At 40.7% G+C, this 13,367-nt stretch overlaps 2 protein-coding genes across 3 annotated transcripts in view; one reads left to right on the plus strand and one right to left on the minus strand.

Moving 5' to 3' along the window:
• Positions 1-1,610, minus strand: part of pigk (phosphatidylinositol glycan anchor biosynthesis, class K) — a 29,109-nt gene extending 27,499 nt beyond the window's left edge. For both annotated transcript variants that reach the window (XM_056391294.1, XM_056391295.1), the window contains exons 1-4: positions 1,481-1,610; positions 1,227-1,280; positions 994-1,085; positions 494-629 (exon numbers count right to left, since the gene is read on the minus strand). In XM_056391294.1, the coding sequence (XP_056247269.1) occupies positions 494-629; positions 994-1,085; positions 1,227-1,280; positions 1,481-1,546 (348 nt within the window). In that variant the 5' untranslated portion in view covers positions 1,547-1,610. The remainder of the gene's footprint in view (positions 1-493; positions 630-993; positions 1,086-1,226; positions 1,281-1,480) is intronic.
• Positions 1,611-4,558: 2,948 nt separating this feature from the next.
• Positions 4,559-13,367, plus strand: part of ak5 (adenylate kinase 5) — a 75,815-nt gene continuing 67,006 nt past the window's right edge. The window contains exons 1-4 of the mRNA XM_056392050.1: positions 4,559-4,933; positions 6,357-6,543; positions 8,509-8,676; positions 12,456-12,628. Coding sequence (XP_056248025.1) covers positions 4,874-4,933; positions 6,357-6,543; positions 8,509-8,676; positions 12,456-12,628 — 588 coding nt within the window. The 5' untranslated portion in view covers positions 4,559-4,873. The remainder of the gene's footprint in view (positions 4,934-6,356; positions 6,544-8,508; positions 8,677-12,455; positions 12,629-13,367) is intronic.

The following is a 13,367-nucleotide window of genomic DNA, read 5'->3' on the forward strand; positions in this document are numbered from 1 at the left end:
CAATTCCCTGCTACACTTGTATATAATAGCTATCGATGTAAGTTGTGTTATATATTACTAAGTTTTTATAAAGAAGGTGGATAACTATACGGGACACCTCCCTCCACTAGTGTTGTGTAGTTGGCAAGCTATGAAAGTTACACATTTCAGATTTTAACTAACACTGGTCCACACTCCTTTACAAACTTGTTTCACACCAAATTCAGACACGTATACAAAGTTGAAAAAGAAGACATGCTGCTTCAACTCTTGCAAATGGGGTAAGAATTTATTAAGTTTCCAATTTATGTCAACTGGTTCTGATCATTTATGTCAATTATTTTTCAGGCTTCAAGAGTGATTATTCCTTTAGACAGAAGAAAAGGCTCTGAAAAGTAGTAGGTAGTTAAAGTAGTTTAAAGTTTTAATGTGTTAAGTTTTTAAATTCAAACAGATTTGAGTAGGACTGACTGATTTGCAGTTCTACATAATACAGAGTGTAATGAGAACCAACCTCGTATCCTCTGTAGTCCACCTCCACATCGTCACCATACACATTCAGCTCCATGTTCTTGTGGCTAAACACTGTGGCAGGTTTGGGGTTTCTGTGGTTGCATGCCATATCATCAGCCAGCATCAGAACTATGTGGCTGGAGAAAGAGAAAATGACAAAGGTGATTTAAAGTTATTAAATAATAAAATGGGTGGATGATATATAGGTACACATCATTAGTCTGACAATAAAACATTACATTACATTTATTTTGGCAGATGCTTGCTGTCCAAAAAAAAATAAAAAATGTGTTTCACATAAAACAAACAGTGTGTTCACAGAACTGTTAACTACAGTGCATTCAGAAATTGTTCAGACCCCTTCGATTTGTGCAAACTAAGCACCTTATAAATACAAACTATTCAATACCTGTCTGTACTTTAGATTATTATCACCACCCAAAATCTAAAACTGACACAGTGTATGTGACACACTAAGAAAAGCAGTTTTACCACAGTTACCTGTCAGGGATGCCCAGCCTCTTAACACTTCTATACACAGACAGAGTATTGGCCACATGACGGTAGTTGAACCAGAATCTGGATGTGCACACCTGAGTATCAAACATGGAGGACGCAAAAGAGAGAGATGCCAGTTAATTAGCTACAAACAAGACTTTGCTGCTGCCTTTTTAATGCCAAACAAATCAATCAGCATGTCCCCTAGCAAAGATGTAGCATCAATTCATACTCACCAGAACAGCCCAGTTGTTAGTATGACCACTGCTAAAGAACTGCCCCGCGTTGTCCTGAGAAACAAGTGAAAGAACATAAATACATTTACATGTGTTATATGGTCATTTGAATAAGCTACCAGGCGTATCACCAAAACAGCAGTTAACTTGCTAGCACAGAAGGCTAACATGGAAACGGCATTTCAGGTAAAACTCAACGTGCAACACACAAATAGGCGGGATATTGGCGCCACATGCAAAAAATATGCACTCACCTCGATGTTGAGGCTTTCCGCTAACAGGTATGTGGAAAATAAGCTTAAGAAATTAAGTATTTTCATTGTGCAGCAGTGTTAGCAGTGTGCATCTAGGAAGTGAAAATCGGTGGCTCCGCCCAGTATGTACTTCCGGTAGAAGACATTTCAAAATAAAAGTTTCGGCGTGGAAAAGGTCGGTGGGGGAAAACATTTTTTTTTTTTGACAGGTAGAAAAAAGGACTTGTCAGGGTATCACGTAGCTGCTCCTTCGTCATACGCCAAGACATTTTATGGCCGAGCCTGGAAATCATCACTATTAAAAGATGTCACTGACATATAGGCATACTGTCAATCATGAAACACTGTAAGTTTGTCCCTTTTGTGATGATTTATTTATTATTTCAGAATAAAATTGCTCGGTAGAATATTTACTTTTTCTCTGCTCTAGTACATGGTCATAGGCTTGCTCAAACCTTGTGCAAGAGAGTAGTAAAAAGAAATTATGGATACACAAAGAGTATGCAAAACACAAATACACCTACATAGATATATGCTATAGTTTCAAGTGAAAGAAAAACAAATACATAAACAAGCAAAACTTTTTTAAGTACCTAATTATTATACCAACGTAGATCATTTACCCCTTTGTACCTGTATAAGTATGCACATGTAATGATATACATTTCTAATTACATTTCTAAAAGGCATATCTTCACCACCATTGCTCTGAATTCTGAATTTACACAAATGCCCACTGAAAACAAAAACTATATTTTGTTTTCTAAAATTTCTTTTTTTTTTCTGGGAAAACGTGTGAAAATATTAAGTATTTCTAATGCAATATTGGTGGCTCAGTGCTGATAAGACTTCTGAGACTGAGCAGTAGCAGATTCATGTGGTTCTCAGATGTTGCTGCCTGTGTATGAGAGACATGGCATGGAGAGTATTCCTCTGGGAGTGAACAAAATCAGGAGAATGAAGACTATAATTAATGTCAGTACTGCAGATATAGAATACTGTAGATGCATTCACTGGGATATCACAGGACAATTATGGATTTAGTTCAGCATGTTATTTGATTTTAACAGACTGTAGCAAATGTGTTTATATCACTGCAAGGCCACAAAACAGTCCTCTAAAGAGTCATGTCTCCCTCTTTTGTTTCAAGTCATCAATTTGGCAATATTTTTTCTTTGTGACTGCCAGTACAAAGACAGATAATGGCCTGTATGTTTCATTGCGGTATTACAACAGACTTGTGTGATTTTGCATCGTGTGGCAATTAATTAATGTTTATGTATGATACTTCAGTGGTTGCAGTAAACAGCTGACCACATGGTAATTAAGCAAATCATCATTTGGTCAGATATACACATTCAAATGTGTATATCACACATAATACACATTCAAATGCCCTGTCCAGCCAAATGGTATGGGCCTTAGTAATGAGAAGTGACATGGATATCACAGGCAGCAGTTGTCAAAATGCATGTCATGTTAAAACTGAAGTAGCCTAAGTGTCTGGGATCCCTGTAGTAAGGTGAAGCCATGAAAAAAACATATCCTTCATGCAATTCTAATGTAACACTACAGCACGGCAAGCAGACGGTCTGCTGGAAAAGCAGCATCCAAATCTGTTTTGACACACAGCAGGGCGCCTTTCCAGGTCTGCCATTCACTTTAATCCCGCGAACGTCTCCTGTACTTCTGCTGCTTTTCTGACCCACAGCATCACTCTCTTTGCCTGCAGAGCTCATTACAGTAATGTCCTCCTCCAAATGCATCACATTAGAAAAATGAAAAAGCCAAGCATGGAGCTCCAACGAAACAGTTCTAAGTTGCATAAATCTAATCGTTATTCCATTTCCAATCCATGAATTAGCATTTTACTGTCCTCAGATGTGACTGATCTTGGTCATGCATGACGTGTTATTCAGATAGAATGGTCCTGCTAACACACTCATGTCGCTGAACTAATCTAATGTTGTTCTGTGATATAACAAGGAGACTCAAAGTCAGCGTTCCAGTTGTCAAGAGGATTAGTGGCCTATAAGGATCAAATCCTATGGGACAAACCAGGAAATCAAACTGGCCTAGGGTTAGGTTAAGGGTTATTCCTGGGTTGCCTAAGAAAGCCTTGATTGTGTGACCAGTGGAATTTACCTTTTGCTGATCTGTTTGTTTCTATGTATAACCCAAAGTAAAGACATTGTTATGCAAGTTGAGAGCCTGACCTGTTAAAAACATTATGCACTATACAGCCTGTAAGACATTTCATCAAGTACTTTTGAGGCACTTTGGTTGTGACGATGAGGCGATAATAAAGTGATTTAGGTCACATTGGTTTTAGTCAAAGATAAAACTTTAGTCTGAACTTTTTTTTGTCAACAACAGCTTGACAAAAAAGAGGAATGAAATACACTGAAGAAGTTTATGATAGATGGACCTTGTGTTGATATTTTTTCATCAATTGTCAGAGAGGGTGAGGTGCAACTTTGTTGTTTTCTGATAGTGAAAAGCCAAAATTAAATAACTTTCTAAGCACCTACAGGAAGAGCAAGTTAACTTATGTTTATCACTGAAGGGGTGGAAGTATTCACACCATTTACTAAGTACAGTACTAGCAAAACTACAAAAAAAAGAAAGAAATACTCCATTACAAGTAAAACTACTGAATTAAAATTTTATTTAGTACCAGTACAGAAGCATTAGCAACAAAATACTTAAAATACCAGTAGCGACAATACTAGTAATGAAGAATGATTCCTAAAGTGTCAGATTATGGTAGAGTAGAGGAATAAAGTAGCATTAAATGAAATCACTCAAGTACAGTAAAAGTTCAGTGCTTAAGTTAAAGTACTTGGTTACTTTCCACCACTGTTTCACTATAGCGCACCTCATGACCGTTTCACAACCGGTCTCCATGCTGACGGTGAAAAACAACTCGCAGAGGCTGTGCGTGCGTATTTGGCACACACAGCGCGCAACCTCTGTGCCAACGTCGAGGCGCGCGCCCACACGCACACGCACACGTGCGCGCGCACACACACACACACACACACACACACACACACACACACTGTGCGTGGTGGAGGCAGAGCGCTGCAGGAGGGAGGACGGACGAGCCACGCATCCGCATCACCGAGGAGGGTGGCGCGGTGGCACTGCCTGCAGGAATCCAGTTGTAAAGTCCACACACGAGGCAAAAATGCGCTGAGGGGAAATCTGTCTGGAGCTCGGTTGTTAACCAAAAATTACCTCACGGCACTGAGACATCAGAAGAGGGAGAGAGGGAGAGACGGACAAAGAGAGAGAGAGAGAGAGAGAGAGAGAGAGAGAGAGAGAGAGAGAGAGAGAGAGAGAGAGAGAAAGAGAAAGAGAGAGAGAGGGGAAAACGAAATCCGACTGGAGATGAATACCAACGATGCCAAGGAGTATCTCGCACGCCGGGAGATACCTCAACTATTTGAGGTGAGAGATGGTGTGCTGTGCGCTTTGTGGGTTGAGTTGACCGGACTACAGTACGTGCAGATTTGACCGTGTGTGTGTGTTTTACATCGATGCATCGCAGAATGTTGCAGAACGCATGTCAGTACAGGGAAAATATAATTTTGTGATATGAATTACATCTCCTCTACTCGAGTCTGTCCGAAAGCATATTTCTAGATTAAATAGTAGTTCAAATAAGAAGGTGAAACCCTGGGGATTCATAATTCTTACAAAGTGCTCCCTAAAATTGTTTTTATAGTGCTATATAATCCTAATTAGAGTCAGTGTAAGGGTAATTAAACCAGGCAGACCTTCCTTTGCTCCTGCGTAATTCGCTTTTAATTGAGATGCTCACAGCGGGAAACATTCTTTTATCATGAAAAATGAAAATTAGTCTAAGTACCGTGACAGAGTGGCTACAAAAAAGAATATTAAAAGTTCATAATACATTTTAGAAGTATTAGGGAAAAAATGATAAAACATGATAATTTGACTCTTAACTCAAAATATAATGATGTATTTGTGAAGACATGAAGGTATCCAGTAGCCTGAGAGGTTGTCTAGAAATTAATTCTCCTCTAAACACTTCATTAATAGTTATAGGAATATTATACTATCAAAGTTAATGCTATGAACAGACACAGTGTGAGGACTTACAGGAATATAATAATCAAATATAATATTCATTTTCCTGAGGGGATAGTAAATTGGCTCATGCACTTAATTAGACCAAGTTCTAGACCAAGTGCAGTGCAGCTAATGTATGCAAGCAATCACTGCTTGTTTATTTACAGTCAGTCGAAATTACATTGATCGGTGAAGTGACACATAATCATCATAACTGCAGTATCATTTTACTGCTCACAATTGCTGCTCACAGAAAAGCGTATTCACTATCGATCAGCTCATTAAGCACCTCACATTGTTTTCGGCTGGGAGAGGCTTTTTGTTTTCATGCTGCTGGCGGTGGAGGCTGTTTGTGAGGAGGGTGGAGATGAAGTCCCAGAGGAAGGTATTGTTTTTAAAACATTCAGGGTCAAGGGGACAAATGTCACGCAAACACACACTTGACTTGTCTTTTGGCACGGAGCGCGTTCTCACATCCATCACAGCCACTTGGCTTTTCCTCCTCCACGAAAAAATAACAGGTCGTCAGAGTTCTGTGTTTATTTGGCCGGGCTGAGTCCAATTTCACGGGCATCTGACAAAGTGAGATGTTTTGTTCCCCCTGGTGGAGCCAAGGCAAGGCAACGAGATCTGCACTTCAGAACTTCGCCTCATTCAGGCGGGCTGTTCTCCTGCCGCCACTCTGTCACAGCACAACACATCATTACAGAGACCTCCTCCTGCTCGCACTCATTCTCCCTCTGTATCTCATCACGTCCACCTCCACTGTTTTCTCCAGAGCCTGCTGACAGGTTTGATGTACTACCGGCCCGATGACCCCATCGACTACTTGGAGGGATGTCTGAAGAAAGTCAGGGAGCTCGGAGGACCGGACAAGGTGCGTTGGGATACCTTCGTGGGGCAGGAGAAGAAGTCCCTTCCCCCTCTCAACGGGGGCCAATCACGCAGGTCCCTCTTCAGAAATGGTGAGCAGTGAGTACAGTATAGCAAAACACATCAGAGCTGAAAGAAATTTCATCAGCAACAATTTTAATAACCGATTAATCGTTTAAGTTTTGTTTCAAGCTAAAAAGAATCCAAACTTAACTAGTTCCAGTCTCTTAAATGTGAAGATTTCCTGCTTTAGTTTGACAGTAAATTTATATATATATATATATATAAATTCTGTAACTGTTACAGATAAAACAGGACATCCTATCAGATTTATTTTTACTCTTTTCTGACATTTTACAGACTAAATGACAAGGTTTTCTTCAGATTACAGGTAATAATCTTTAGTTGCAGCCATAAAACAGAGCCAATCCAACACCTGCACTCTGTTTCATCCCATTATGTTTATGGCAGAACTTCTGTAACTGTGGGCAAAGAAAAGGTTAAAAAAAAAACATATATATATATATATATATACATATGTTTTTGGTGATCTGCTTCTTTCTAAGAATGCTGGCAGCAGTTTAACTTCTTCTGTCACACAATCAGGAGCACACTCACTCAGTGTTTGAACAGGAAGGGGTGTTAACATTTGCCCTAGAACCTCATGAGCCTAATTGTAGCTACACTGTTTAAACGGTTGCACTACTCTAGAGGAGTTTTAGAGCGAGATGAGAAAGGAGGCTTTTTTTCTCCTGATACGTACAGTGAGAAGTGCAGCTGTGTGTATCACCTCTCTCAGATTTATTTAGTTTCCTAAACAGTGCCAGAAGCATCTGTTGGGACACCAGAGCACCAAAAGGGAGCCCCCCTGCTGCCTCCAAACCACTGACATGCAAAACTTGGTTTGAATTTGCAAAGCTAAGTTCTCAACTACATCTCTTGATTACTATTGACGTTTCCCCATATGCCTTGTTTTGTTACACCTGTTTTAAATTCGGACATTCACTTCTTTGTTTGGTGACGCGAGTGAAGCAGGGCAGCAGTGTACACATCTACTGACCGTGAGAATGAAACTGAACAGAGTTATGCATGTGCGAGTGAAATTTGGCAGATCACTCACACCATGCAAATGCACAGATATGTAGAGTCAATATTTATAAAACAGAAGCCTCCACAGTCATAAAAATGACTCAAGCTGCATTTGGGACAGAATCCTGCGGTTAGAAATTCAGATTTGTGTTGCTTCTTGTAATAATGTGGTAAAGACGCCTGTAAACTTTGCCAGCTGCAGAGTTTAGGTGCTGAACTGCAGCCTAATTGGGGTTAGAGATTTCCCTGTGCTGTGATTCTCGTCTGGACTGATAGCTGAAGCTCAGATCTTTCATATTTTAAATTGTTTGCTGGAAGGAAATGCTGCTCTAACTTCCTAAATGTGTTTTTCTGTTGGCTTGATTGTTTTGTTTAGAAATGTCAGTAGGGCAAAAGTAAGCCCTTATATTCTGGCAGCTGTTGCAGCATTAGCTGTAATGTGCAACCTTCTGAGTATTTTTCCAAATCGGTTTCATCTTAACAAGACCAATGTTTTGTTTTTTGTTCAGTTCTCTTCAGATTCAACGAAACTTCCATTTCCAATCTATGGTGCATTTATTGTCATTGCTAAAATTGTCTGATCAATACCATTCTCAGCGCTGTAATTTATAATGGAGCGTAAAGAGATAATATTGCTGCTACATGTAAATCATAGCAGTTCTGTTCCCTTGGAATAGCATGCAATGATGACTTCTATCTTTGGTGAATGTGTTATATATCAATACTTACATCATAAGAGGGAGCTGTATAATTGCCAAACAGAATGAACCGTCTCTGTTTGTTTTTATCACACTAATGAATTTATGGAAATCTCACTGTCTGATGGTTAAAACCGGCACCACATCTTGATTGGCAGCAGTTCAAATAATGTGACAGCTGCACCTATAAATTGACTGACAGCATGAAATTACATCACAGTTTGTTCTCATTTATACCTTTTTATGTGTGTGTCTGTGCGTGTGCAACAGTGTTGCCCGACAGCCCCAATTTTCCCTACAGACGCTACGACCGCCTCCCTCCCATCAGCCAGTTCTCCATCGAGAGCGACTCAGACCTGTCGGAGACGGCGGAGCTCATAGAGGAGTACGAGGTGTTTGACCCATCAAGACCACGGCCCAAAGTCATCCTCGTCATCGGTAAAGGACCAGTGCAACACACAAAAAACACACATAAACATAAAAAACATAAATACTTCCACCTTTACACAACACAAGAATGAGGAAACTCTGAGGCAAAAATGAAGGACGATCTATTTATTATCTTTTCTACTGATCTCTCTGGTTGGATCTGAACTTCTCCTGAGTCATGCTTTCCATTACATAAGACAGACATAAGAAGACATTTGTGTGTAAACATAGCAAAGCAAGCACCCAGCGTCTCTTTATTGCTTTTGATGAGAGTTTTAGCCATGTATATAAAAAGATCAACAAAAATCAAAATAGAAGTTTATATTTGCTTTACTGATGATCTAAAAATAGATGGCCTGGATGGGAATCTACGACTCGAGGAGTGTGTGTGTGTGTGTGTGTGTGTGTGTGTGTGTGTGTGTGTGTAGCGTATGTTTTTCCGGGTGTTTTGAGTGTAGCCCCACCTCTCTCTGGTAGTATCAGCGGGGGAGATCTTGTTGCATGTCACTCACTGTGTTAGACACTCACGCTCTCCTAATCTGATTTCCTTGATGGGCCTGCATTAACCTGTCAAATACATTCATTAATCTTATGAATTAAGCACGGCAGCTGCATAGAAAGAGTAATGACACAGGTTTAGCAGGACCGAAAAAGGGCTGCTATTTATAAACCCTTACAAAAATAGTTTATTTCAGGTTTTATATAAGCAAGAAAAGAACTTCAGTGTCTGATAAAAGCTTTCAAAAGACCCTCTGACAGCCTTCTGCTACAGCGTGTTTTGCTTTTGGTGTGTACCTGGGATGTTCACACTGTTGATGCGTGTGGATGATAGTTATTTGTCCTTGCAGCACAAAGCTACTTCCTATCTTGTCTTTGTGAGCACATTGTGCCCTATTTTAAAGGGAGAACAGGACGACAGCAGCTGTCATCTCTTTGGAGGATCATGGCAAATGTTTTGTCTGCCAGGTTCGCACAGAGAGAGAGACAGAATGACAAAGACACGTGTGCTCAGGAGGAGGCTGGGAGGGGACCGGGCATGTCGAGCATTAGAAAACACAAAGATGTAAGATAAAGTGCACATTTTGCTAAATACATATTCAGACATAGACATTCAGACATCAGATGTTATGTTATTCCGCCCACCCTTTCTCGCTTCTACAAAAATTTGTCAGAAGGAATTATAATAGAAAAACACTGGAGTAATTAATATGAATGATAATGGCTGCATTCCATTTGGATGTGCTAGTTCGATGGTGCTAAAAATGTCTGTCATGAAAAATGTGTCCCATTCATTTCCCTCATATATAAAAATTAAATTTGAAAAAAGTCTCAGCTTTGAACCTAACCTAGTCAAAATGAATCACAGTTTTATGATAATATTCTTAGACACAAGGTCAGCATGAGTGGTGCTCTCTCGTGCGTTAAATATGAAGCTACACCCAGGAGGCAGTTAGCTTATCTTAGCATAAAGACTGTAAACATAGAAAATAAACTACCCTGGCTATTTCAAAATCCATCAACATATCTAAAGCTAATGTTGTGCTTTTGGACAGAGCCAGGCTAGCTGTTTCCCCTATTTGCAGGTTTTGCTATTGCTACATAGCCAACGTTAGCATTAACAGCTGTTTACTTACCAGTCTAGAAAAGTTCGACCTTTATTCCTTTTTTCACCAAGAGCTGTCTCTAGAGGTGGAAAGCAATGCCAATGTTAACTCTTGCCCCTAGTAGTCTTTTCTTCTACTGAAGTTAGCATGCTAACCAGCTAGCCCCTGCAGATCTCATCACTTTGCAATAGTGACTCATTGTATCCTCTAATCTGCCCTGAAGATGCAGCACTAATCAGAGGGTGTATTATATCCTCTTGTATTAAAAAGACACCACCACCACAAGAAACTATGTTCTGTGGCAGAGAAAACTTTCAACTAGCCCCTTTAAGCTAAGCTTCATATAGCTTCATGCTTAGCATGAGGAGAAGGGAGTATTATTAATCTTCTCTTTTAACTTTATGATGAGGAAATAAGTGATTGAAGCCCCACACAACATTTTGTGATGATAATATTAAATTCTTACAAGTAACAATGTGAATAGCCCTATGCTATCAGCTGACAGAAAGTATATATTCAGCACGGTTGCACAGCTGCAGTTTTTACTGCTTTTCCACAGACCAAACAACCATGAACTTGACCTTAGCACACCTCTAAAAGCCTTAGTATGCTTCAAACAAACTAGGCTGCATGTGCTTGTCTGCCCACGTCTAAAAGCAAAAGTGTTTATACCGGTTACAAATGGCCACACTCAAAGTTGGGTGCCTTCATAGAGAGGAGCGAGACACAATTTTCAGTTTCTCATTCATGGCAAAATAGTTGTGTTAAGAATGAAACAGGAAACTGTGAAGGTAACTCAGTCTATATTTACTTTCATACCTCTGCACATCCAGCCAGTCGCTGAGTAAAGTGACCATGACTGACAGAAAGTAACAAACATTGTCAGACCCCCTTCCCACTCAATCTCTGGCAACCACTTTGTTCAAAACATGCAGAGGCCTTAACCCTAACTGTAAATCCTGTAAATCCTGATTATTAATCCCAGTCTTAAGGCAGACACTGGTCCGGATACCTGCAGGATACAGGCATCACTTGGAACTCAGCAAACCTTTCAGGGACACATTACAGTCACTTCGCTGAAACTTGCCTGTCGGAAATGGATGATCTAATTTGAATCCAACCAAATAATATATTTAACAATCACTGACTTGTAATGATTTTATTCACTTGGGTGCACACTCTTCTCCTCGTCCCTAAAAAAAACATTTCTGACAGTAGCGCCATGATGGAATAAATTACCAACGACACAGCTTGTTCTCTGACTAATTTCACTTCACTCTGGCCTGGCTGTCAACCAGGAGCGATTTTGGAGCGGTTGACATTTCTATGGTAACAGTAGCATCTCTAAAAATCCTGGCATGAAATTCAATGCAGTTGTCTATCAGGAAAGCAGCATTCAAGTTGTCAGATGGCTTTTACAGGCAGTTACACAGGCCTTTCACAAACTGACGGTCCACACAGAATCAAAATAATATAATATAATTTCAGAATATAAACTTTGTATGTTCTGATTTTTGATGGAATTATAATTCATTTGAATTCTGTTGCACTACGATGGTAAGATGTTCAAACAGGAACTAACATGACATACAGGCTATTCATATTTCATATTTACCATACTATGCAGCATTAGGCCTTAAGAGCCTTAAAAGCTGTCTCCACGCGCGTTCTTTTTCCCGCTGAAATATGGAGAAAAAAGAAGAGGATTTGTTAGCAAATGTAGGAGGTTCACACATACCTGCCTACACACACGCACGCGCACGAGCACGCACACACACACACACACGCACACACACACGCATACACATACACAAAACACACATAAGCAGTAACACACAATCACACGCTAACACCCTCTCTCACACACACACACACACGCACACACACACACACACACACACACGCACACACACACGCACACACATACACAAAACACACATAAGCAGTAACACACAATCACACGCTAACACCCTCTCTCACACACACACACACACAAAGTCTCACAGTCTGGGATTCTCTCACACACATGTGCCTACGCTAACACACCCACACACATAATGTTTCACACTCACACAGATATATTTCACACACACACACACACACACACACACACACACACACACACACACACACACACACACATTTTTCCTCCCAAAACATCAACAGCTCTCCCTCTGTGCCTAGGTGGCCCTGGCAGCGGCAAAGGAACACAGTGCCTGAAGATCGCTGAGCGCTACAGCTTCCAGTACGTGTCCGTGGGCGAGCTGCTGAGGAAGAAGATGATCCACAACGCCACCAGCAACAGAAAGTGGAGCCTGATCGCTAAAATCATCACCAACGGAGAGCTGGCACCACAGGTAGCAGAGTAACAGAGAAGGAGAGGGGGAGAGGGGGAGAGGGGGAGAGGGAACGGGGGGGGTTTAGTGTTTCTGTGAAAGAGGGGACAATATGAGACGGATGACGGATGAATGCCGAGTGTATCCAGTCCCTCTCAGGTCATTGTCGCAGCGTGCCTGTAACAAGGGACTAATTAGCAGCTTCTATATCACAAGTGCGCTGGAGAGAGGGATGTTGTTCCGTCTTATTAGCGTCCTTCTTTGCAAGATAATTAATCTGGCTGAGAGGAAAATGGGCACAGGCCGCCGCTGGTTGTTTGTGCTCCACTCTTGCAAACAGTGTATCGAAAACACACGTGGAGGCCTCACACTTTCCAGTTCAATGTGTATGAAATTAAGATTAAAGATTGTATTTGTACATATCCAAGGATGAAGGAGGGACAAATTATAATTACTATGCACTGATGTGAAGTATTTACTATAGCATACCATATGTTTTTTGCTCAGGAAGTAGAGCTGGTCATCACCTTATTCACCCCTAATTCATCTCGATGGCGTCACTATGCAGCTGGAATTAAGACATGATCAGTCGTGACAGACTATAAAATCAAGGTCCACTTACTAGCTTTTTCTGGAGCTTCTTAAGAGGATGGAGCTGACTCTGGTGTCACCACAAAGGTTCATGTATGAAAATCCCTATAGGTGATGTGATGACACCGAAGGAAGTTCAATAAGCCGAAGAAGACCATGGGACATGGTC

The sequence above is a fragment of the Seriola aureovittata genome, chromosome 12 (assembly GCF_021018895.1).
Source record: "Seriola aureovittata isolate HTS-2021-v1 ecotype China chromosome 12, ASM2101889v1, whole genome shotgun sequence".
Classification (NCBI taxonomy): Eukaryota; Metazoa; Chordata; class Actinopteri; order Carangiformes; family Carangidae; genus Seriola; species Seriola aureovittata.